We start from the raw sequence: 24,621 nt of genomic DNA, 5'->3' as shown, positions 1-24,621 counted from the left end.
AGAAATGTGGCAAGGGACTTGAGGGACAAACTGGTGCCGTGGAAACAGAGAAGGTTGGTCAGACATCCCAGTCCCTTCCCTGCTGCAGATTTCTGCCTGAAATAAGTCTGAACTGACAAATAGAAGTAAGAGTATTACATTAAATGGGACTGTATTATGTCTAAAAGTAACTGAAAAAACTATGTGACCCACTCAAGTTTTTATCCAGGGACAGGAAGAAAGGTAAGAGGGTTTGCAGCAGGTATTTGTGATAAAGAATAGACTTGGAGTTTCCACGCTTTTGAATTCTATTTGTTCAACATAATAGTTACATAAACAATTAAATACAACATGATAATTACATATAAAATTTAAGCAATAATACATATAGTTTAATGATACATATTTTTAGTTTGTGTCTTGGGGACCACACTGTGAAACTCATTCACCTAGACCCCAGTCTAACTTGTTTCTCCCCAGACCATGGAATTTTACTTGTCACCAGTGACATTTCAGGTGTCATTAGTTTTAAAGACTATTTCTGCTTGTGCTACTTATGACCAACCTTAGCATTTCCTTTCCTAATACTCCTATGACCTCTTAGAATCTTGTGGGTTTTGATTGCCTTTCCTACCCAAAAAGAAAGATGTAATATTTTTTAGCTGAATTTTTCTTTTAGGCTAAGTAGGTTTTATGGTGTTAGCAAACAATACTTATTGAAGACTTTTCCATTAACAAAACAAAATAAAGCAAAATAATACAAAGATCCTTCTACTTATACCTCAGGTTACCTTCCAGAAGCTACCTTGTAGCAAAAGAATCACCTGGCTGTGTCTGCAACGACCACTTCCCATGGAGTGGCTAAATGTAATATTTGTTGTTGTTCATTTAATTTTCTCTGCCGACCATATTTACATTTAAAAAAGTAAAAATAATTGTTCCTCTTTTGGAAGGAAAAGGTTACTTTTTCAGTAAATGTTTTCTTTATAGAAGCATAGGCAGACATATTAAAGATTTTCCTGTCAAACAAGGATACCGCAGACTCAAATCTTGATTAGGTTTAAAAATATTCCAAAGATTGTACAACTTCTAAGTCTGCATATATTTTATATCACAAAGTCAGGTCTCTCATTTTGCTCAATTTCTCTACTTACTTGAACCATCATTCCAACTCCAAGTGGTACATCCTTGTGTAGTACTATGCTTCCCAACAGATGATAGAGTCGTCACTCTGTTTAAGGCTTGCATAGTTTTGGTGTATGTTATCGACATATAGAGATTATACACAGATGGCAGATTGTGGCCAACTTGCAAATATATTTCTATAATCATTTTTACAGATGGGAAATGCAATGATAAAAAAGGAAAGAATTGATTCTAAAGCACAGAAAATATGTTCAAGCAGCTTCCTTCCCCAAAACAAACTTGACCAACTTTGCATCTGATCTTGGCATGTGCTCTTATGTTTAAAGCAATGTTTGGTTTTCAGGTTTTCCATGACTTTTTTCATGCCCACTATATTTCTTTTCTGATTTTGGCAGTTCTCATTAGGTATTTCAATTACTAGTCAAGAAATCATACAAATAGGAAGTAACTTCAGTGAAATTATGAGAATTAGGTTGAAGATTATTTGACTGCTTGGAGCCAATATGTGTCTGTCCATCACCTTTTTCTTTTTCACCTTCTATCCTGATACAATTGGCCATCAAGATTTTAAGTGTAGCCACTCTGGAAGATTCCCAGATATCCCAGTATAAGAAAATGTGTATCCAGCATTTGAAGAACACTGTTTTGAGATTTAATCCATTTGCATACTGTGGTTAGCTCTGTTAATTCAATTACCTTAAAAAGTAGCAAAGATAAGGAGTAAGGAAAGGATCCAGTTTCAGCTTTCTACTTATGGCTAGCCAATTTTCCCAGCACCATTTATTAAATAGGGAATCCTTTCCCCATTTCTTGTTTCTCTCAGGTTTGTCAAAGATCAGATGGCTGTAGATGTGTGGTATTATTTCTGAGGACTCTGTTCTGTTCCATTGGTCTACATCTCTGTTTTGGTACCAGTACCATGCTGTTTTGGTTACTGTAGCCTTGTAGTATAGTTTGAAGTCAGGTAGCGTGATGCCTCCAGCTTTGTCCTTTTGACTTAGGATTGTCTTGGAGATGCGGGCTCTTTTTTGGTTCCATATGAACTTTAAAGCAGTTTTTTCCAATTCTGTGAAGAAACTCATTGGTAGCTTGATGGGGATGGCATTGAATCTATAAATTACCTTGGGCAGTATGGCCATTTTCACTATATTGATTCTTCCTATCCATGAGCATAATTCAAGATGGATTAGAGACTTAAATGTTAGACCTAATACCATAAAAATCCTAGAGGAAAACCTAGGTAGTACCATTCAGGACATAGGCATGGGCAAAGACTTCATGTCTAAAACACCAAAAGCAACGGCAGCAAAAGCCAAAATTGACAAATGGGATCTCATTAAACTAAAGAGCTTCTGCACAGCAAAAGAAACACCATCAGAGTGAACAGGCAACCTACAGAATGGGAGAAAATTTTTGCAATCTACTCATCTGACAAAGGGCTAATATCCAGAACCTACAAAGAACTCAAACAAATTTACAAGAAAAAAACAAACCACCCCATCAAAAAGTGGGCAAAGGATATGAACAGACATTTCTCAAAAGAAGACATTGATACAGCCAACAGACACATGAAAAAATGCTCATCATCACTGGCCATCAGAGAAATGCAAATCAAAACCACAATGAGATACCATCTCACACCAGTTAGAATGGCGATCATTAAAAAGTCAGGAAACAACAGGTGCTGGAGAGGATGTGGAGAAATAGGAACACTTTTACACTGTTGGTGGGATTGTAAACTAGTTCAACCATTATGGAAAACAGTATGGTGATTCCTCAAGGATCTAGAACTAGATGTACCATATGACCCAGCCATCCCATTACTGGGTATATACCCAAAGGATTATAAATTATGCTGCTACAAAGACACATGCACACGTATGTTTATTGCAGCACTATTCACAATAGCAAAGACTTGGAATCAACCCAAATGTCCATCAGTGACAGATTGGATTAAGAAAATGTGGCACATATACACCATGGAATACTATGCAGCCATCAAAAAGGATGAGTTTGTGTCCTTTGTAGGAACATGGATGCAGCTGGAAACCATCATTCTTAGCAAACTATCACAAGAACAGAAAACCAAACACCGCATGTTCTCACTCATAGGTGGGAACTGAACAATGAGCTCACTTGGACTCAGGAAGGGGAACATCACACACCGGGGCCTATCATGGGGAGGGTGGTGGGGGGAGGGATTGCATTGGGAGTTATACCTGATGTAAATGACGAGTTGATGGGTGCAGCACACCAACATGGCACAAGTATACATATGTAACAAACCTGCACGTTATGCACATGTACCCTACAACTTAAAGTATAATAATAATAAATAAATTTAAAAAAATAAATAAAATTACCTTTTTTAAAAAAAAAAGAAAAAAAAGTAGCAAAGATAAAATTCACCAGAATCTAATTTCATTTCATTTCCTTTCTCTCTTTCCTGAGTCTTATTACTGGTTTATTTGCAATTGGTTGGAATTTTTGAGAAATTTCTTCATTTAGAGCATCTTCTTCATTAAGTGCAAATTCACAAAGTTTACATTTAAAACAACAAAAAGAATTTTTATCACAAATGCTACTCAATAAGGAGTCATAAAAATTTAGAGATAACTTTTTCTAGAAACCTTATTTTCTTTTCACTTCACATAAATCAGTTGTTCTTCCTTTTAAGTTACTTCCTGAATAACAGAAACCTCTGTTAGATATACTTTTCTAAAGGTCCAAAATACAACCATGAAAAGTCTTTGAGAGCCCTTTCTTTCAGGCTGAGTCAACATGAAATAAAACTTTATAGTAGACTGAGTCTCTTGGCCTCTGCATATCTACCTTTGATGTCTCCCCTCTTATCCTCCAGTGACATATCAGGACAACTCACAGGTTTCACAGCTCCTGCAGGACACCCAGCTAATATATTTGCACAGAAAATATTACCTAAAAGAAAAAGAAATTCATCTCCTTATCTCTAAGAAGAGCTATGTAATAAAATATTAAACAGGTTTACATACATACCACCCTCCCCTCAGTAGATATTCCAGCACTAGAAAACACTGGCAGATGGAAATGATGTAGATAAATAGTTTCATGCTGCCATTAAATTTCTTGGAAACTTCTAGAATGACTGCTGGGGCAGTCAAAGGTACTTTCCTCTGAAGTCTTGGATAAGAGCAGTTTTTTGATCAAATAATTCACTTTCATTTTACTTTTAGCAAGGAATGTCTTTAACACCCTTTCTTCTATAATGAAAAAAATATTAACGATGTGTTTTAGGACATCTGCTACAGCAGTAGCTGATTGGCCTAGAAATAGATAACTGACCCAAAGGCCAGTAAGCCATGGACTGCTCAGCAGCCTGTCAGGGCTAGCTGTAACAGATAACCAGTCAGATTCTCTCTGGTGATCGTTTTGGATTAAGAAACTCAGAGACAACTGAAGCCAGCTACAGGACTTGAGCTGAAAAGTCACATGAATAGTTGTTGGAGCCATTGTTTTGGAGCCATATATAAGATAATCAAACAAAGAAAGCAGATCAAGAGACTGAAGAATGAAGCCGACTCATAGAAAAAAGCAGATGAGAGAAATGGTAAAGTCCTGGGATGGGAAGAGAGAGCTAGGACTTTGAGTTTCCTGGTGTTCATATTCCAAGAAGCCCAGCTTGCCTTGATTCTTGAGATTGAAATCCATGAAATCTCTGTATTCTCCTTTTTTTTTTTTTTTAACTCGAATTAATTTGAGAATGTTTCTGTTCTTCTATAGTAGGATAATATTTTGACATAGTAACTGAGGTTTTATTTTTGCTCCAGACTTCCTGTTCTTCCTTCGCCTATTTAGGTAGCAGGGAGGGCCTTCTATGTTCATATCCATGTGTAGGGGTTTTAACCTCAGAAATGTAAAGGAAGGAAAAGATTCAAGGCTTAACACTTGAATTTATCCAGTAGACATTCACAAATGAATGGCAAAGACAATCACTTTGACAGAAAAGACTTTTCAAGGATCAAGGGCCAAGACCTTGGCATCCTTGGACCACAGAGGAGGACTGAAGGAAGGAAGACATCCTGAAGGGCTAAGATTTGCCAAGATCCTGATTAAACTAAGACATCGATGAATATGTCTGAGTTTCACCTAGAAATAAGTGAATCAAGTTTTCTGCCATCAGGGGGAAATTGAGGCTTATAAAGAAAAGAAATCTATTGAAAATTTTAAATTTGAAGTCAAAAAGATTTTTAAATTTGAAGTGAAAAAGTTATCAATTTTTCTGAGTTTATAGCCTGTTAAAATCATACCCAGAATATCAAGACATAAGAAAACACAGAAATTTCAGGAGAGAAGTTATACAAAGAATTAAGGCCAGGCACGGTGGCTCACACCTGTAATCCCAGCACTTTGGGAGGCCAAGGCAAGCAGATCACTGGAGGTCAGATGTTTGAGACTAGCCTAGCCAATATGGTGAAACTCCATCTCTACTAAAAATACAAAAATTAGCTGGGCATGGTGGCATACACCTATAATCTCAGCTACTCAGGAGGCTGAGGCAGGAGAATTTCTTGAACCTGGAAAGCAGACATTGCAGTGAGCCAAGATTGCACCACTGCACTCCAGCCTGGGTGACAGAGCTAGACTTCATCTCAAAAAAAAAAAAAAAAAAAAAAAAGTATTAAAATATTTCCGCCTCCAAACATGTACACATAACAGGTTGTGATGGGCATTCTTGCATAAAATACTGTGGGAGTCCCCATCTATCATAGATCAGAATAATAGCTGACATTTACTGAATGCTTGCTGCTATTGAGGTCTGAAATAAAAATTTTTCTATAATATCTCATTTAATCTATATCTATCACATGGCAGTACGCTAAGTAGTATCCCAATTTTATAGATGAGAAGCCTGAGGCCTAAAGACGTCAATGCCTGTGGTTTCAAAGCTATCGAGCTAAGTTCTGTTAAAATTGTATTCCAGCTGCCTACCCTGAGACCATAAGCTCCTTTCACAAGGTCTGAGTCCTAGCACAATCAAAGATCTATCTTTGCAGTTATTTGTGAAGCACTTTGGCATCATGAAAAAATTATGGACTTTGGACTCAAATTTGAGTTTTAACTTTGGCTCCATTAAAACAAAGTATGAAAACTTGAGAAAGTTAACAAGCCTCTTTGATCCTCACTTTTCTCAAATATAAAAAGTGTTATGCTTCACTCGTAACAATGTGAGAATTAAATCATCTAATGTAAGTAATCAGTACATAGTATGTGTTTTTTTGCTTGGTTTTTGTTTTTGTTTTTGTTTTTTCCTGAGATGAAGTTTCACTCTTGTGGCCCGGGCAGGAGTGCAATGGCGTGATCTTGGCTCACTGCAACCTCTGCCTCCTGGGTTCAAGTGATTCTCCCACCTCAGCTTCCATAATATGTGTTTTGATGCACGCTGCAATGGACTGAATGTTTATGTCCTCCCAAAATTCATATGCTGAAATCCTAACTCCCAAGGTAATAGTATTAGGAGGTAGGGTGCTGGGAGGTGATTAGGTTATGAGGATGGAGCCCTCATGAATGGCATTAGTGCCCTTATAAAAGAGACTCTAGAGATAACCCCTAACTCTCTGTCAGGTGAGAAAACAGCAAGAAGATGCCATCTATGAGTAGGCCCTTACCAAACACCAAATCTGCTGGCACTTTCCTCTTGGACTGCCCAGTCTCCACAACTGTGAAGAATACATTTCTGTTGTTTAAAAGCTACTGTATTTACAGTATTTTGTTCTAGCAGCCTCAATGGACTCAGACAGGAGCTATTATGCACCTGATGCCTACCTTATAGGGGACACTCAACAAATGTTTGTTGAATAAATGAGTATGTAAAAACCACCCATACCCAAGCATTCAGAACACAATATTTATTTCATAAAATAAAGATTTTGAACTGAGAAAATAACATTTTTAGAGACAGCATTATCCTTTAACTGAATTGGAAGAAAAAGGAACATTTCAACTGTTTACTGTCTCTTGATTCCTACCCATATTTTATTTAGAAAATATGCCCATACAAAAGATACCCTGGTGGTAAAGCATTAACAATCTAAACCAAATGTCATTAAGTCTGTCTCATTTCTCAATCATGTGGAACTTTAGTAGCTCCCACAAGTGGGCATACTAATTCACTGTGCTCTGTATTTTTCCATTTGTCAGTTGCTTTCTATTTTGCTCTGCTTTTTGAATTAAGGATTGGCTACTTAGGCTGTAGAAGAATCCTTTTTTGTTGCCTTCTGTTTTCCAAAGTTTAACAGGAGGTGTCTCATTTGTATTTCTCAGACACCTCTGACTTGTCTTATTCATATTCATGAACCCTCCTGGTTGTTCCTTCTCTCTGTGAATTGCTCTTAACAGACCATTCTCCCTCAAACCCTTTGCATTCACACAAAGCTGCTTCCAAAACCAAAAGGAACATTAGCAGCAGGTGAAATCTCCATTACTGGTGGTTAGAAAAGAATGCTAATTGATTTAAAATATTAAACATAATTTCCTCTAAACATTTGCCCTAAATATTTTACCTACAGGTATTCAAATTCAGGTCTTTTCTTAAGATAAGAATGCTTCTATCTGAATAGGAGCCTTATAGTAGTAAGATAATTGTGATGGATTACTTATGTTGGGACACAGAAAACGACACCCTAAAGTATGCTGCTTTGGTATGCTGAGTACTTTGAACTCAAGAAGATTGGAAGCCCTCAGAAGCACACTCAGAAGCAAGTTCCCACTGACCTCCTGCCCTTCTGTCTCCTGCCCATTCTTCTCCCACAAAGCGAGTCACAGACACCAGAATTCTTCTTCCCTACTGTGGGTCATAGAAACTAGAATCTCTCTCCCCAGAAAGCAAACCATAACACTTAGAAATATTATGCTAACCTTTCCCTGACTTTCTATCTAGGAGCTGGCCACAAAGAAACTTTCTGACCTACTTTGTCTAATAGTTTGTCATAGACCCGCATTAAAGAGGGACATAAGATCCTCATTCCCGTTGGTCATAAGACCCCCATACCTGGTAGGAAGAAATGCTACACAGAGAGGCCAAGAAGTATCTGGACAGACTTTGCTGGGTATCCCTCAACCCCCAATCTACAATCATTAGACTATACCTTTTTGTCCAAGCATACTTTTGTACAGCTATTCATTCGTCATTGAACTCAAGCACAAAAAAAAAAAAAAAGGTTTCAGTATGTCTTTGGATCTTCATTTCTGAAAGCTCCCATATGACATAAAACTTTGATGAAATAAATGTATTATGCTGTTCTCTTGTTAACCTGTCTATTGTTATGAATGTGTCAGCCATGACCCTGATGATAGATGAGAAAAAGTATCACATCTTTTTCACCCCTAAACTTAGAGAGCTGAAAAATAACCCCCAGATTACTGTAGGATTGATTGATACCAGCCTGACTATGACAAAGATTCTTTTCTCAACTAAACTTTAGTCAGGCTTCTAGACCCATCTGTGTGGTTTTGTAAAGTCAGAATTTAGCATGAAGTTTCCATCCTCAATATCTGATCACTCTCTTTTTTGTTTTGTTTTGTTTTTAAACCAGGGTCTTACTCTGTCATCCAGGTCAGAGTGCAGTGGTGTGATCACACAGGGATAATATTTTTATTTTTAATTATAATTTAATTATTATTATTGTTATTCTTTTTGTAGAAATAAGGGGAATAAGGGGGTCTCACTATGTTGCCCAGGCTGGTCTCAAACTCCTGGGCTCAAGCGATCCTCCCACCTCAGTTTCCCAAAGTGCTGGGATTGCAGGTATGAGCCACCATGCCCAGCTGTGATCACTCTTGACATCTGATTGGGTGCCTCTCTTCTGCCAATCCCAGTTGATGTTTGATCACCCAGGCTTGTCTTCAGCAAGGATGTTGTAAGGTCAGTTTAGTAAGAATCCTCCTTACTACTAAAGCTTCCTCTTAGTAATTTTCCATCCACTGACCCCAACCCTGCTTCTTGACCTTCTTGACTATAAATTTCCACTTGCCCATGCTGTATTTGGAGTTCAGCCCAATCTCTCTCCTTCACTACAGAATCCCGTAGCAGGGTCCCTATGCTTATTGCGATGGTCCTGAATAAAGTCTGCCTTACTGTGCTTTCACAAGCGTCACTGGGTAATGTTTTCTTTAATAACTGAGAAAAAAGACCTTTCTCCTCCTTCTTCACTCTTAATTTTTCTAGTTCATCCTGTGCTTGTAATTTATGTTTCCTGGGCTGTAGCAGTGCTATTTAGGAAGATGATTAGAATTCAGTCTTTTAGCATAGGTCTTAGAGATCATAGTCCTGTGTTTGTGTTTGTGCTTTTGTGAAACTTCCTCAAATTTAAATATTAAACAAATGGAGATTCAGGGAAGAGATCTGACTAACACTGCATGCTGTGGTCTAAATGTTTGTGTCCCCCTCAAATTCATATGTTGAAATTGTAACCCATAAGGTGATGGTATCTGAAGGAGGGGCACTGGAGAGGTCATTAGGTCATGAGGTTAGAATCCTTATAGAAGAGACCCCAGAACTCTAGCTACCCACTTCCATGCTGTGAGAAGCCAGAAGAGGGTTGTCTGTGAGGCAGTAGGCCCTTACCAGGCACTGAATCTTCTGATGCCTTGATCTCGATCTTCCAGCTTCCAGAACTGTGAGAAATAAATTTCTGTTGTTTATAAGTCACTTGGTCTATGGTATTTTGTTATAGCAGCTCTAGGACTAAGACAGCCATACTTAGTGTCAGAGCTCAGTGTAACACCCAAGTCTCCAAACTCTTTTACTAACTACAATACGGAGTGTAGTCTTCATGAAGTCAGGGGCAAGTCTAACGGGAACCATTCAGCGGGCTTAAATTGTATTCAACACACAAGCAGTTCCTGATTTAACTTCACCCACCCATTTTATATTTCCTTTTGAATGAGCACTTGGGACAACTTCTTGCTGCAACAGGGGCTTATCTCTTGGCAGCATCTCAGACTGGGAGTTCCCTCTCAGGGGCCTGAGATTCCCTCTCTCCTGTTTGCCTTTTTCCTGCTAACTTTTCTGACAATGTTTTAGCATTTTCCCTACAATGGAGAATTCCCTCTCAAGGGTCTGAGATCCCTCTTTCCTGTTTGTCTTTTTCCTGCTAACGTTTCTGACAATGTTTCGGCATTTTCCCTACAACAAATTGGCTCAGAACAGGGAAATATCTCCTCTAATTGCTTAAGAGGGGACTAGCTGGGCACAGGTAGGATCCACATTCAGCTTTAGGGCTGCCAAGGTGATGGGGTGTTGATATCTCCAGTTGGAGCTCAGGATACACTGTCTCAGAAACATGACTACAGTGGGGAAGTTAGAGGGAGTACTCTGTAGTGGTTCAAATGATGAGATTATTTTGAAGTCAGTAGGCCTGTCATGAGTCGTTTCACCAACAATTAACAACTTGAGCTTGAACTTCAGTTTTCCCAACTATATATTAGAGATGATGATGATAAATTACATCTAATTTATTAGGTATAATTTATTTATTGTGGTAAAGATTAAATGAGATAACTGGAAAATATTAAATGTTTAAAGCATGCTAGTTTTTTTTTTTCTTTTAGTTTTGTGATATGCTAGTACCACATCCAGGTCCAAAGTGAGTTTAAAAAGCCTTTTGTGGATTTGCCTAGAAACCAACATACGTTTTATAAGGTTATTTTTATGAGAAACATTCTGATTTCTGAAAAGATTTTGAAAACTTGCCTGTTTGTAAAGTAGCGCTGCCCATTTTCTCTTTCTCTCTATCTCTTTCCTCCTTCATGTATCTTCAATTGGATATGATGACTGGAATATCCTGGGCCATTTTGCAGATTTATTTCTCGCATAAATCTGTTTTTACAAAGATACTCTGCACTTCTGTACATATACAAAATTAAACAAATAATCTGGTTTTGCTCTTTACAGAGACCAAATGGATGGGATGGCCAATTCTCTCATTCACTTTGCCCTGTAGATGCATTCTACAGGGTATTCACCCACTCCCTCCCACCATGCATGTGTCCTTGCCATCTGCTGGCATGGCATGAGGGTGAGGGCTAGTGCCCTGGAGGCACCAAGGGAAGGGAGTTCTAATTCGTGTACTGGGACCCAAAGCCCATTTTAAACACCCTGAGCAGTTTAAAGGCTGTTTTCGAGAGGCTACTTTTGAATGATAGAATGTTTGTTATTTTTTTGTTTTAAGAGATAGGAGTCTCACTATGTTGCCCAGGCTGGTCTCTAACTCCTGGGCTCAAGTAATCCTGGCACTTCAGCCTCCCAAAGTGCTAGGATTACAGGCGTCAGCCAACACACCCGGCCATAGAATGTTTTAATACTACAATTTTCAAGGGAAAAAGAGGCCCAGGGATAATGAACGTTTTGGTATCTCCTTTCATTGTATGTCTGATCCCTCTTGTGATACAGTTTTGCCTAGAAAACATGATTTACTCTATACATACTTCAAAAAGTACAAAAGTCTATAACCAAGAGTTTTTGTTGTTTGTTTGTTTTGGTTTGTTTGTTTTTGTACACACAGAAAAGTATGAGACTCCACAGCTGTATATATGGCATGGGGATAGATAGTAGGTTCCCAGAAGGAATGGAAAAGAGAGTGGTAACTGTTAATGGTAATTCATAGAGAATCCCTTTGCTTAATGTGCTGTGGAGCAAATTAGTGTGTTTTATTAGTGCAGATTTCATAAACATCTGGCATTACAGGAAGTAATACATTTAAGTAGAACCGTATGGAATTATAGTTGTTTCTTCTTATCTACGGGGATATGTTCTAAGACCACCAGGGGATGCCCGACACCATGGCTAGGACCGAGTCCTATTGCTGTCAGTTGGAATCCATTTCTGTTCCTGTCTTTCACCTACAAATTTAATGCCTTTTTCATTAGAGCTAAGCACTTATCAAGCCATAACTTTTGCAGTTTGAGGTGCAACAACAAAACTAGCATAAATTTCTTTCCTTATTCACAATTTCACAGATAGGAGATTTGTTGTTGCCAAAGATCTTAGTAGCTTCAGCGTATAATTTCTTTCCTTAAGTCAGTAACTTCTTTCACCTTTTCACTTAAAGGAAGCACTTTACAGCTTCTCTTTGGCATATCTAAATTGCCGGCATCACTAATCTTGAGCTTTGGAGCCATTATTAAGTAAAATAAGGGCTACTGGAACACAAGCATTTCCATACTGTGACAGTCAGTTTAATGGCCCAGCCAGCTACTAACGAGCGGGTTGTGTCTACAGTGTGGATTTGCTGGACAAAGAAATTATTCATATTCCCCGCTGGAACAGGAGGGCACGAGATTTCACCATGCTACTCAGAATGACACACAATTTAAAACTAATGAAATTTAGAGCTAGCCTTAAGTGAAATAATAAATCAAAGAAAAAAATAACATGACAAATTGCTTATTTCTGGAATTTTCCATTTAATATTTTTAGACTGCAATTGACAGGAGGTAACTAAAGGCAGGGAAAGTGAAACTGCGGAAAAGGGAGGACTACAGTACTTGAATTCTTCCTGTGTTTTCTAAAGGTTTTGGATTTTAAGGAGACCCTAGATGAATGTTAAAAAATATTTAGAATTCAGAAACAAATTTAAAAAGATACATTTTTTAAATTTAAATTTAAATTTTAATTTTTTTTAAATAGGAAGACGGAATACTGAACAGAAATCAAGTGGCACTTTGGCACTTTTAGGATCCAAGAAAAATAGTAACTTTCAGCAAAGGTGCCCAGAGCAAAGGACACAGGCAGAGGAGCTGACTGCAGGCTCACATCCTCATCTCTCCTGTCCCCTACACACAGCGGGCCAATTGCAGGTCTGAGAACACGATACCAGCTTAGAAAGTATTTGAATGCTGGAGTTGTAAGACGGGGCTCAATGGTGGCTTAATGGAAAGAAAACTCGACCTGTCAATCTTATTCCACATTTGAGCAATTCGAATCATTAAAAGTTTCCTCATAATATGGAGATCAAATCTGCCAATGTGCATTTTTATCCATCGCTTCTAGTTCTGCCTTCTGATACAAAGTACTAGCACATTTCCTACAATTAATTGTGATATATAATACATTGTATGCTTCTTTTAAATGACAACTCTTCAAATATTTAGACAGCCAGGTTGCATCTCTGTGCGCTTCACTCCATTTTTACCCTGTCCCCAGTCATTTTAAATTTGATTTATGTAATTAAATATCGCTAGTCTCTTCACCTATTCTTTATATGATCTGTTTTATAGACATTTTTTTCTCCTGGCTTCTGGAGGCATTAGTCAATGGACCTTTTAAAATGTTGGACTGAACAAAATACTTCTGATCGAGGGTGGCCATTTAAGAATACTAAGGGACTTGTTCTTGTCCTGGGCTCTGTACCTCTATTAATGGAAGCTAAGTTTCCATTGGAGTTTCTTGTAGCCACATCTCACTATAGGCTCAATCTAAACTTTCACTCAATAAAAATCCTAAGTCTTTTTCATGGTGCATTCAATAAATCTCCTGTATCCCTCTTTTCTGAGGTTAATTGAAAAGTATTATCTTGGAATGGTTTGGCTCTGTGTCCTTACCCAAATCTCATGTTGAGTTGTAATCCCTAGTGTTGGAGGTGGGGCCTGATGGGAGGTGATTGGATCATGGGGACGGACTTCCCCTTTGCTGTTCTCATGATAATGAGTGAGTTCTCACAAGATCTGGTTGTTTAAAAGTACATAGCACTTCCCCTCTTAGTTCTCCTTCTCTTGCTCTCCTGCTGGTCATGTGAATATGTGCCCAGTTCTCATTTGTCTTCCACCATGATTTTAAGTTTCCTGAGGCCTCCCAGAAGCAGAAGCCTGTATAGCCTGCAGAACCATGAGTTGATTGAACCTCTTTTCTTTATAAATTACCCACTCTCTGGTAGTTCTTTATAGCAATGTAAGAACAAATTAATACACACCACTATTAAAATTTATTTTATTTGTTTCATCCTATTCCAGCATGATCTCTTCTTTTTGAATTTTGATTTTTGCCATCAGCAGCATGTGTCCTGTAGAGGGGCATCAATGCCTCTTCCTTTTTATTTTTTACCCTATTAGAGGTTGTCTTAGGCTGAGTTCCTTGGAGACAGACTCCGATATGGAACTACATGCAAAGGTTTAACAGGCAGTGCTCTCAGTAACCACGCTTGTACTGGTGTGAAGGAAGCAGGACTGACAGAGACCTCAGCCAATCCTATGGGCATCCCTGAAGCTGGGATGGTCATTCAGATATGTTCTGTATTCAAGCAAGGGAACCAGGCTTTGTACACTGGTCTTGATCAGTCATTGGATGTGGGCTTCTCTGGCGGGAAACATAATTTTGGATGAGACTGCTCCTTTTGACTGAAAGAATTGCCAACTGGAATTCTCCAATTCATCTGAAGGAACCATCAGCAGACAATATTATCCGCAGTTGGGGGAATCAATACGTCCCTCCTGAATGGGGAAATCTAGGTGGTGCACCCCAGCATTGATTAGAGAAGGATACCAGTACACTCCTGCCTTTTGCCACATTTATGGTTTTTTCTTAAAATGAAAAAATAATTCTATATTTCCCCTCACAATCCTTCCCTTCTTTGTCCCTGCATTTACAGATTCCCACAGTCAAGGCACCCTGATTCAAATATAATTCTATGAGAAGTTGGACTAAGGACATATATTCATTCATTCAATATTCATGTGTGTGTGTGTGTGTGTGTGTGTGTTAGAGACAGGGTCTTGCTCTGTTTTCCAGGCTGGAGTGAAATGGCACAATTATAGCTCACTGCAACCTCAAACTCTTGGGCTCAAGTGATCCTCCTGCCTCTGCCTTCCAAGTAGCTAGGACTACAGGTGTGCACCATCACACCTAGCTAACAATATTCATATTTTTTGAGCACCTACTATTGTGCCAGGCATTCTTCTACATGATGGGAGTGCCACAGGGAGCAAAACTTCCCTCTCTCATAGATCTTATATTCTAGGTGACAGACTTTTGGCCATACTTAAATTTTTAGGTCTCCTGTCATCACTGAGGTTTTGTTGTTGAGCCAAGTTAACTGATACTCTTTGCCTTTAAGCTAAGCATACAACCTTTAAGAAGTGCCTTAGTCACACATGGGTATAGAGTCCTGGCTACTTTCTCAACTATTATATTTTCAAACTTGCCCAGAAAAGTTTGAATCTTAACTGTGGATTCAACTTTTAGCAAAAGGAAAGAAGTGAATGATAAATTAAAAAACAGACTAATTGTTTGATATTGTGCACACATAATAGCCAACTGACTGATAATTATTCCATTCTCCAGCACTTTTATGGATATTTAGACACAACTGTCAGAAAACCTCAGGTGATATTGTTCTTGAATAAACACAAGACTCTAAAATGTCTTTCTTTAATTCTTCCTGCTTGGCACTTCTAGATAAATATGATTTGCTAAGATCTCAGTCTTAAAATGAAATTGAGAAAGTAACTTTATACTAAGATCAATCTTAAAAAATGGAGGAAGATTAAGATCAATGAGATAATTTCTTAAAGTGGCACAATCGCCACATTTTAGAAAGTAAGGCTACGTTATTTCAGATGGAATGAAGAAATAACTTCTCTAGCTATACGAAATAAAATCTAGTGGAAAGAAACAAAAGCGGGTGGTTAGAATAGGAACGGCTCACTTTTTTCCAGACTTTTTTTTTTCTCCAGACTTAATGAGTAGTTATCCATATAAACCATACTACATGTTTTGAAGCTTACAATAATTTTTTCTTGATATTGTTGTTAAATAAAAATTTGGTGACTAAATTCAACTTTTAAATAAGTAACATCACCATTTTTATGTTTTCATATGAAGGTGGGGAAGGATAATTGGTGTAACTAATAGACGTAATTACTTTTACTATTAGTCCTGCTTTCATAGTTAGAATCTCATTAAACTTTCTGTGAGTATTGTGAAAATGACTGAGATACTTCTCAACTTGTTCATAGATTCATATCAATTTTCTCTTTAAAAACAAAGCAAAAGTTAATTATGCAGATTTATATTCTGATCCATTATTACAGAATAAAAGTTCCACATAAACAAGAAACAGGAAACATAGTCACAAATCAGACACTGTTTCTTCTTTTCGGTGGAAAATTGTACTTCCACACTGGTGAAAATCTAAGGCTGAGAATGTTGCCATGAAATATTAAAATAATACCATTAAAAATTACCTAGCCAATTTCACAAATTTGTCAAAGTAAATCTCCTAACTAATCCTCACACTTAAGTGAGAGTTCAAGTTAAGTTCACTGACCAACGTTTTACAGAATAAGTAATTTTCCATGTAAGACTACTTGGTATGAAGCTAGTAATGGGATCATTGTTAAATCAGAGAATTTGGTCGTTTCATTCCTGAACTTGTCTGTACTTTTTAAGATACTAATAAAAAAATACCTCAAGAAAAAAATGCCATGGAGATTTAAGTTTTTAGTCAACTACATTATCACCATCACAATCTTTATCTCACCACCATCATCATCAGCAGCAGCAGCAGCAGCATCAATTTTACAAAAGTATTACTAATGAAGTATTACTTCATTAGTAAAGTTGATATTTTGTGATTTTTCCCATTATAAATAAGTCATTTTTTGTGTTACATTAATTAGTTCCAAATCACTTAAAATGAAAGATTTTAGTTATGAATGATCCTTTTTAATATTTATTATCTTATTTTAAAACAGTTTATGATTAAGATGTCATTAAAAAGAACTGTGTTATTTTTGGTGTAGATGAAAAATACTGTTAACTGGAGGAATGCTTCTTCAAACGTTTATTCAGGAACTGGTTCAGTCAAGTTTCCAGGTATATTAGTCAGAATTTTCCAGAAAACAGGACTATCCTATATGGATATTCAAATATTTATTATAAGGAATATGCTCACATGATTATTAAGGCTGAGAAGTCCAAAGTCTGCAGAGCTGATATTCCAGTTTGAGTCTGAAGGCCAAGGCTGCTATAGAACCAGGAAGAGCTGACATCTGATTTTGAAGGCCATCAGTCAGGAAAATTCTGTCTTGCTTGAGGGAGGCAGGGTTAGCCTTCCATTCTAGACAGGCCTTTACTTGCTTAAATGTGTCCCACCCATATTAGAAAGAACAATCTGCTTTACTTGGTCTACTGATTAAAATGTTAATGTCATCTAAAAAACACATTCACAGCAACACCCAGAATAATGTTTGAGCAAATACCTGAGTAACTCATGGATCAGTTAAGTTGACACATAAAATTAACCATCACACTTGGTAAGCAGAGGATATCAGGCAGGGTTAGGGGAATTTAAGTCCTGTCTCAAAATAGATGAATGGCAGAGATTGAATTGCATAACTGAGTCTAGTAGGGGACTCAATTTACAAATCGACCTTCAGATGAGTACGTGATAGATACTGATGTCTGGCTAAGCACATTATCCTTTAGGCCATTAAATAGAAAAGGTGTGGTAATTTGCTTTAAGGTCTCAGTCATACATGGCTTATTTTCATAATTATTTTAAAGATTTTTTAACAGTCTTCTCCTCTGACCTTCACACATACGAAAAAGTATTGGTAGAGGATGAACCCCATGCTACTGCAATGATTAGAAGAAAGGAATCATAATTTTTCCCACTGAGAACATTTCCTTTAGCCTGAATTTATGGCATAAGCTATTTTTGGTCAAAGTGATGGTTTATAAGTAAAAAGTCCATGGGGAAAATCAAGTACCAGTCAGTAATTTAAAATAAGTTAACTTTCACTCTTGAAATATATTTTCACTGCATACAGAATTTTATGGTGACAGTATTTCATTCCTTTCAGTACTTTTAAAGTGTCATTTCATTTTCTTCAGCCTTGCTTGATTTCCAATGTCTGCTGTTATTCTAATCTTTGTTCTGTATGTACAGTAACTTTTTTACACTAACTGTCCTCAGGATTTTCTCTTTATTTTTGTTTTTCAGAGGTTTTAAAATATTTGTATTTTTTATTTTTAATTTTTATGAGTACATAGTAAGTGCATATATATAGGAAAAAGATTGAACATGATGTGTCTAGTGTTTTGGCTTTTTTGTTTGTTGTTCTTTTGGTTTATCTTAATGTTTTCTGAGCTTCTTGAGTATGTGATTTTAGAAATCTTTTATTAACTTTGAAAAAGTTTTTGTCATTATATCTGCAAATATTTCTTCTGCCCTGTTCTCTCTTCTTTTTCCAGGGTTCAATTACCCAATTGTTTTAATGTTTGATATGTTCCCCCAGCTTTTGGATTCTGTGTTTTCTAAATTCTATTTTTTTTTCCTGTTTGGGTTTTGGTTTGAGTAATTTTTATTGACATGCTTTTAAGCTTGCTATTTTTTGTCAGCTGTATTGCATTTATGGATGAGTCAATCCAAGATACTCGTTATCTCTGTTGAAGTATTTTTTATTTCTAGCATTTCTATTTGACTCTTTCATATGATGTCTATATATCTGCTGAATTTGTCCATCTGATCATATATGTTATTGATGTCTTTTGTTAGAGACTTTGATGTAATAACATTATTTTAGATTTCCTGCCTGGTACTTTCTATACCAATGTGTCATAGCTAAATTTGGTCCTGCATTATTTCTTGATAATGAATCATTTTCCTTTGCTTCTTTGTGTATCTTGTCATTTTTTGGTTGAAAACCAAACGTCTTATATAAAAGAGTACAGTCTAAAATAAATAGTACATATGCTTGGGAATGGGAATACCACATTTTCACTAGGCTTTCATGTGTGGCAAGTTGCATTAATCTAGTTAGAAGTTGACTTGATTTGGGATTTTGTTGTTGCTTTAGTTACTTTCAGTGCACTATTGGCTTCAAATTTCTTTAGTATTACTTCGAGTTTAGGGTGGAGGCTAGTTTGCCAGGGTTTCTTTTTTCTTGATACCTGCTTCATCCTGAGTTTAAATCATCCCTTTGTGCTTGTACCTCAGAGAAAGTATCTCTTTATTATTTTGAATCACCTCAGTTGTGAACTGCTGTTTTTTAACGCATGTTAATCTGGTGGTGGTAGGCAGGGGCCATTCTCAGTTGTTTTTGTTTAAGCTTAGTCATAGGCAGGCATTGGTCCCTTGGTCTTCTTAAGAATGTTACTCCTTTGCCTACTTTTGGAGATATTTAATTGAATGCTTGCACCTTTACCAGAGATTGATCGTTTTTTCACTGGTGGTGGTGATAGTGCTCTCTACCCCCAGCTGTAATGGGTATTGACTTGTGCCTTAGAGGTGATAAGATTTATTATCTTTGTCCTAGTGCTTCAAGGCTTTTGCTCCCATAGGGAAGAGAGGGGAGAAGGACCCAAGCTAGCTTTTGTGTCTTTCTAGCACCCTCTTTTCTCTCTCCCGGCATGAATCTAAGAGTGAATTTCTCAGGTCTCTCAATATGCTCCCAATCTGTCTTGTGGGCACCGAGTTAGGTTCATATGAAGAGCCTGTAATCCCACACATCCCTGTAGCTTCCAGGTTATAACAGTTTTATGCTAGCCTACACTTGGCCTAAGTAGTTAATTCAAAAATCTAGCTGAGCCAGGTGTGGTGGCTCTACACCTGTAATCCCAGCACTTTGGGAGGCCAAGGGGGGCTGATAACCGGAGTTTGAGACCAGCCTGGGCCAATAAGGTAAAACCCCATCTCTATTAAAAATACCAAAATTAGCTGGGCGTGGTGGCAAGTGCCTGTAATCCCAGCTACTCAGGAGTCTGAGGCAGGAGAATTGCCTGAACCTGGGAGGTGGAAGTTGCAGTCAGCTGAGATCGTGCCACTGCACTCCAGCCTGGGCAACAAGAAAGGAACGGGTCTAAAAACAAAAACAAAAACAAAACTAGCTGAATTCTTACTGTCCTTAATAGTGACCTTCCCCCCGCCACTCCCTGATTGTGCTGTGCCACAGAAAACATGTGCTGGTTTTCCATTTGTCCTTGGAATCAGGTGTCTTACTTAAACTGCAGGTTATTTGGTGGCCACAGTGAGGATCTCAGTTCTTTGGTAAGTTCAAGAAAAGTTGTGATTTTGCAGATATCTAATAATTTTTTTGATGGAATTTGGAATTAATGCCCTTTTCAGCTTTCTACATCATAAGTTGAAGCTGGAAATCTAGTAATTAATTCTTAAAGGTAAGGTGAATAAGTGTGAACTGGGTTTCTCAGATGAGGCTAAGATGAACAGGCTCTAATCACCTTGGGAGATGAATAGAAGTTATTATAAATTGGTAATTTTCCATGACAAAAAAATGACCTAAACCTTGTATGGCAGCTTATAAAGAAACTCACATTAGGGATAACCTTGTAAATATTAAAACTAATTTAGACATTTAGTTATTCAATATCAGAAAATTATCAAATGCCAAAATGAGCAAAACTCAGGAAGTAAAGTGACAGGAAAAACTAGAATAGATCTAGCCAAGATATTGATGGAAGCTAGACATCTTTTGTTCAGGGAAAAAAATAATAGAAGAAACCTAAGATCAGACAAGAGATATCTTCATTATTTTCTCTCCTCTAATCAGGGCTCCTTCTGATAGCTATTTAGCATAACAAAGTTTTGTAGGTTTATATTGTGCCTGTCCCATCCCATACCTGGAATCAGCTATTGCTCAAAAAAGCTTTGGCTTCTTTTAGTTGTAAATGGTATTTACTTGAGCACAAGTACAAGATGTGCTCATTGCTACTGGTTCAGTCATTGCTTCGAGATCTCTTAGAGTACAGAGATACACACACAAACACACAAACACCACATATGCACACAAACACACATACTATAATAATACCTTAGCAATTCAATAACATTTAGAGCTATAGAATTTTTTACTTAGTCTCTCAGTTTATATATCTCCTTTCTTCCACACTAAAATCCTCAATTCTTGAAAACACATAGAATAATAGAATTTGAATGTCACTAATTTTGTTTCATATGGCGGTCTCAATAACAATAATATTACCATAGCAATATAATTACTAAGAACTGTCAATTTTTTAAGGTTTTTCCCATTTTACATTCTTTTTGGAGTTATAGTATATCTACATTTTCTAAACATATGATCATTATGTTCAATATTCTCTTCCTTTTTGCCTTCATTTTTGTCTTAGCTGTACAAATAGTTCTGTATAATCATCCCCACCAGTTCTTATGTTGATGTTTCTTTAGTCATCTTAGTCTTTTGAGGCCTGTTCTCTAGTAGATTTCTTGGGAAGGATGCATGAGAACAATATTCCCTGAGTTCTGGAATGTTGATAATAGTTTATCTGTATCATTTATACTTGAAAGTCCATTTTTCTGGATATAAAATCTTTACCTCACATTTTCATTTCTTGATTTATCTTAAATATGTTACAACATTTTTTTTTTTTTTTTCTGGCAAAAGTGTTGCTTTTGAAAAAAAAAAAGAAATTTCTTTTAGCTTATAAATCACTTGCTCATTTTGTCCAGATGCCAAAAAAATTGTTTCCTTTCCTTTCTTTTTAAATGTCTTGTAATTTTATTAAAATATGTCTTGAGGTTCATTGTTTTGGGTTGATATTCTCAAGTACATGGTATGTGCTTTCAAAATAGTTTCAAATCTTCTTTATTCCTGGGATATGTTCTTGAATTACAATCTTTCGTATTATTTTGTCTCATCGTTTTTTCCCCCTAGAGAATCCAATTATCCATATGTGATTTTTTTGTTCTATTCTCAATATTTGTCCCTTTCTCTTAAATCCTTTTTATTTTATTTTTTATTTATTTTATTTTTTATTTTTTGAGACAGAGTCTTGCTCTGTCGCCCAGGCTAGAGTGCAGCGACCGGATCTCAGCTCACTGCAAGCTCCCTTTGCCTGGTTTACGCCATTCTCCTCCCTCAGCCTCCCGAGTAGCTGGGACTATAGGCGCTTGCCACCTCGCCCGGCTAGTTTTTTGTATTTTTTTTTAAAGTAGAGACGGGGTTTCACCGTGTTAGCCAGGATGGTCTCGATCTCCTGACCTCGTGATCCGCCCGTCTCGGCCTCTCAAAGTGCTGGGATTACAGGCTTGAGCCACCGCGCCCGGCCAATCCTTTTTATTTCTTTTGTTGTGTCTTTTGATTTTTTTTTTTTTCCTGCTTTCATCCTCTATTACTTTTAATACATTTGCTGCTGTATACATTCATTCCTATAATCCTTATTAGACTTTATTTCTGAAAAATTTTTTATTCTAAATTATTTTCCTCAGCTTTATCTCAGCTCTTCTACTTCTGCTTTGCGTTGTTCTTTCATATTTAGAATCATTGCTATAAGCTAGCAGAGGTATCTTAAATTCTTCAGGAAACATCCATTGTTTGGTCTGGATGCCATCCTCCAACCACCTTTTCTGGGATTCTAATCCCTTTTCTGGGAATTAACTCTACAACCTGTCATTCAGATACTTGCTTGGGAGCTGCTGTATGTAGTTATCTCTGAATAATTATTGGTGGCAGGTTGGGTAACAACTGACTGAATCTGAGTCCATCTCCATGGCTTTTGATCTTGCCCTTGAGCTCAAATTCTTTCTTTCTTTCTTTCTTTCTTTCTTTCTTTCTTTCTTTCTTTCTTTCTTTCTTTCTTTCTTTCTTTCTTTCTTTCTTTCTTTCTTTCTTTCTTTCTTTCTTTCTTTCTCTCTCTCCTTCCTTCCTTCCTTCCTTCCTTGCTTGCTTTTTTCTTTCTTTCTTTCTTTCTTTCTTTCTTTCTTTCTTTCTTTCTTTCTTTCTTTCTTTCTTTCTTTCTTTCTTTCTTTCTTCTCTTTTCTTTCTTTCCCTTCCTTCCTTTCTTTCTCTCTCTCCTTCCTTCCTTCCTTCCTTCCTTCCTTCCTTCCTTCCTTCCTTCCTTCCTTCCTTCCTCCCTCCCTCCCTCCCTCTCTCTCTTTCTCTCTTTCTTTTTCTTTCTTTCTTTTCTTTCTTTTCTTTCTTTCTTTCTTTCTTTCTTTCTTTCTTTCTTTCTTTCTTTCTTTCTTTCTTTCTCTCTCTCCTTCCTTCCTTCCTTCCTTCCTTGCTTGCTTTTTTCTTTCTTTCTTTCTTTCTTTCTTTCTTTCTTTCTTTCTTTCTTTCTTTCTTTCTTTCTTTCTTTCTTTCTTTCTTTCTTTCTTCTCTTTTCTTTCTTTCCCTTCCTTCCTTTCTTTCTCTCTCTCCTTCTTTCCTTCCTTCCTTCCTTCCTTCCTTCCTTCCTTCCTTCCTTCCTTCCTTCCTTCCTCCCTCCCTCCCTCCCTCCCTCTCTCTCTTTCTCTCTTTCTTTTTCTTTCTTTCTTTTCTTTCTTTTCTTTCTTTCTTTCTTTCTTTCTTTCTTTCTTTCTTTCTTTCTTTCTTTCTTTCTTTCTTTCTTTCTTTCTTTCTTTTCTTTCTCTCTCTTCCTCCCTCCCTTCCTTCTTTCTTTTCTTTCTTTCTTCTTTGTTTATAAATTTTACTTTAAGTTCTGGGATACATATGTAGAATGTGCAGATTTGTTACATAGGTATACATGTGCCATGGTGGTTTGCTCTACCTATCAACCCATCATCTAGGTTTTAAGCCCCGCATGCATTAGGTATTTGTCCTAATGGTCTCCCTCCCCTTGCCCCCCATCCCCTGACAGGCCCTGGTGTGTGGTGCTCCCCTCCTTGTGTCCATTTATTCTCATTGTTCAACTCCCACTTATAAGTGAGAATATGCGGTGTTTGGTTTTCTGTTTCTGTGTTAGTTTGCTGAGAATGATGGTTTCCAGCTTCATCCATGTCCCTGCAAAGGGCATGAACTCATCCATTTTTATGGCTACATAGTATTCCATGGGGTATATGTGCCACATTTTCTTTATCCAGTTTATCCTTGATGGGCATTTGGGTTGGTTAAAAGTCTTTGCTATTGTGAACAGTGCTGCAATAAACATACATGTGCATATGTCTTTATAGTAGAATGATTTATAATCCTTTGGGTATATACCCAGTAATGGGATTGCTGGGTCAAATGGTTTTTCTGGTTCTAGATCCTTGAGGAATTGCCACACTGTCTTCTACGACTGAACTAATTTACACACCCATCAGCAGTGTAAAAGGGTGCCTATTTCTCAACATCCTCTCCGGCATCTGTTGTTTCCTGACTTTTTAATGATTGCCATTCTAACTGGCCTGAGATGGTATCTCATTGTGGTTTTTATTTGCATTTCTCTAATGACTAGTGATGATGGAGCTCAAACTCTTTCTTGAGACTTTCGGCAGCTAAATTTTTTTGCTGTGTGAAGAAAGTTATTCTGTACTCTGTGAGAAAAATGATGCGAAATGCTGAGATGCAACAAGGAGGATGGAGAAAGTTTCTAACTTCATCTGGACTTAATTTGGCCTGCAGTTATACCTGAGGTCTGGCTGTTTCCATGACCTTCCCCAGCTTGGTGGTTCTGCCTGATGCCTAAGTATCCTTTCATAAAGCATATTTGAGTAGGAGTCTGTTAACAGAGAGAATATATCTTAAATGTCTTTATATTGCTTCTCATCCAAATAATAATTG

The 24,621-nt window shown here is 37.2% G+C and overlaps 1 protein-coding gene across 8 annotated transcripts in view; it reads right to left on the bottom strand.

Annotated features, from left to right (window-relative positions):
* The window catches only part of LOC105486358 (DNA damage inducible transcript 4 like), a 92,472-nt gene that overhangs the window by 8,614 nt on the left and 59,237 nt on the right, over positions 1-24,621 (bottom strand). For 4 of the 8 annotated variants that reach the window (XM_071093258.1, XM_071093255.1, XM_071093254.1 and 1 more), the window contains exon 5: positions 9,728-9,777. The exons of 1 other annotated variant lie outside the window; for it this stretch is intronic. In XM_071093258.1, coding sequence (XP_070949359.1) covers positions 9,728-9,777 — 50 coding nt within the window. Of the gene's footprint in view, positions 1-3,957; positions 4,063-9,727; positions 9,778-24,621 lie in introns of all 8 variants that reach the window. 3 more of the 8 variants (XR_011621145.1, XM_071093259.1, XR_011621146.1) reach the window with 2 other exon arrangements.

The sequence above is a fragment of the Macaca nemestrina genome, chromosome 3 (genome assembly GCF_043159975.1).
Source record: "Macaca nemestrina isolate mMacNem1 chromosome 3, mMacNem.hap1, whole genome shotgun sequence".
NCBI classification, from domain to species: domain Eukaryota; kingdom Metazoa; phylum Chordata; class Mammalia; order Primates; family Cercopithecidae; genus Macaca; species Macaca nemestrina.
The sequence above is the reverse complement of the archived record's forward strand: the minus strand, read 5'-3'. Positions and strand labels throughout refer to the sequence as shown.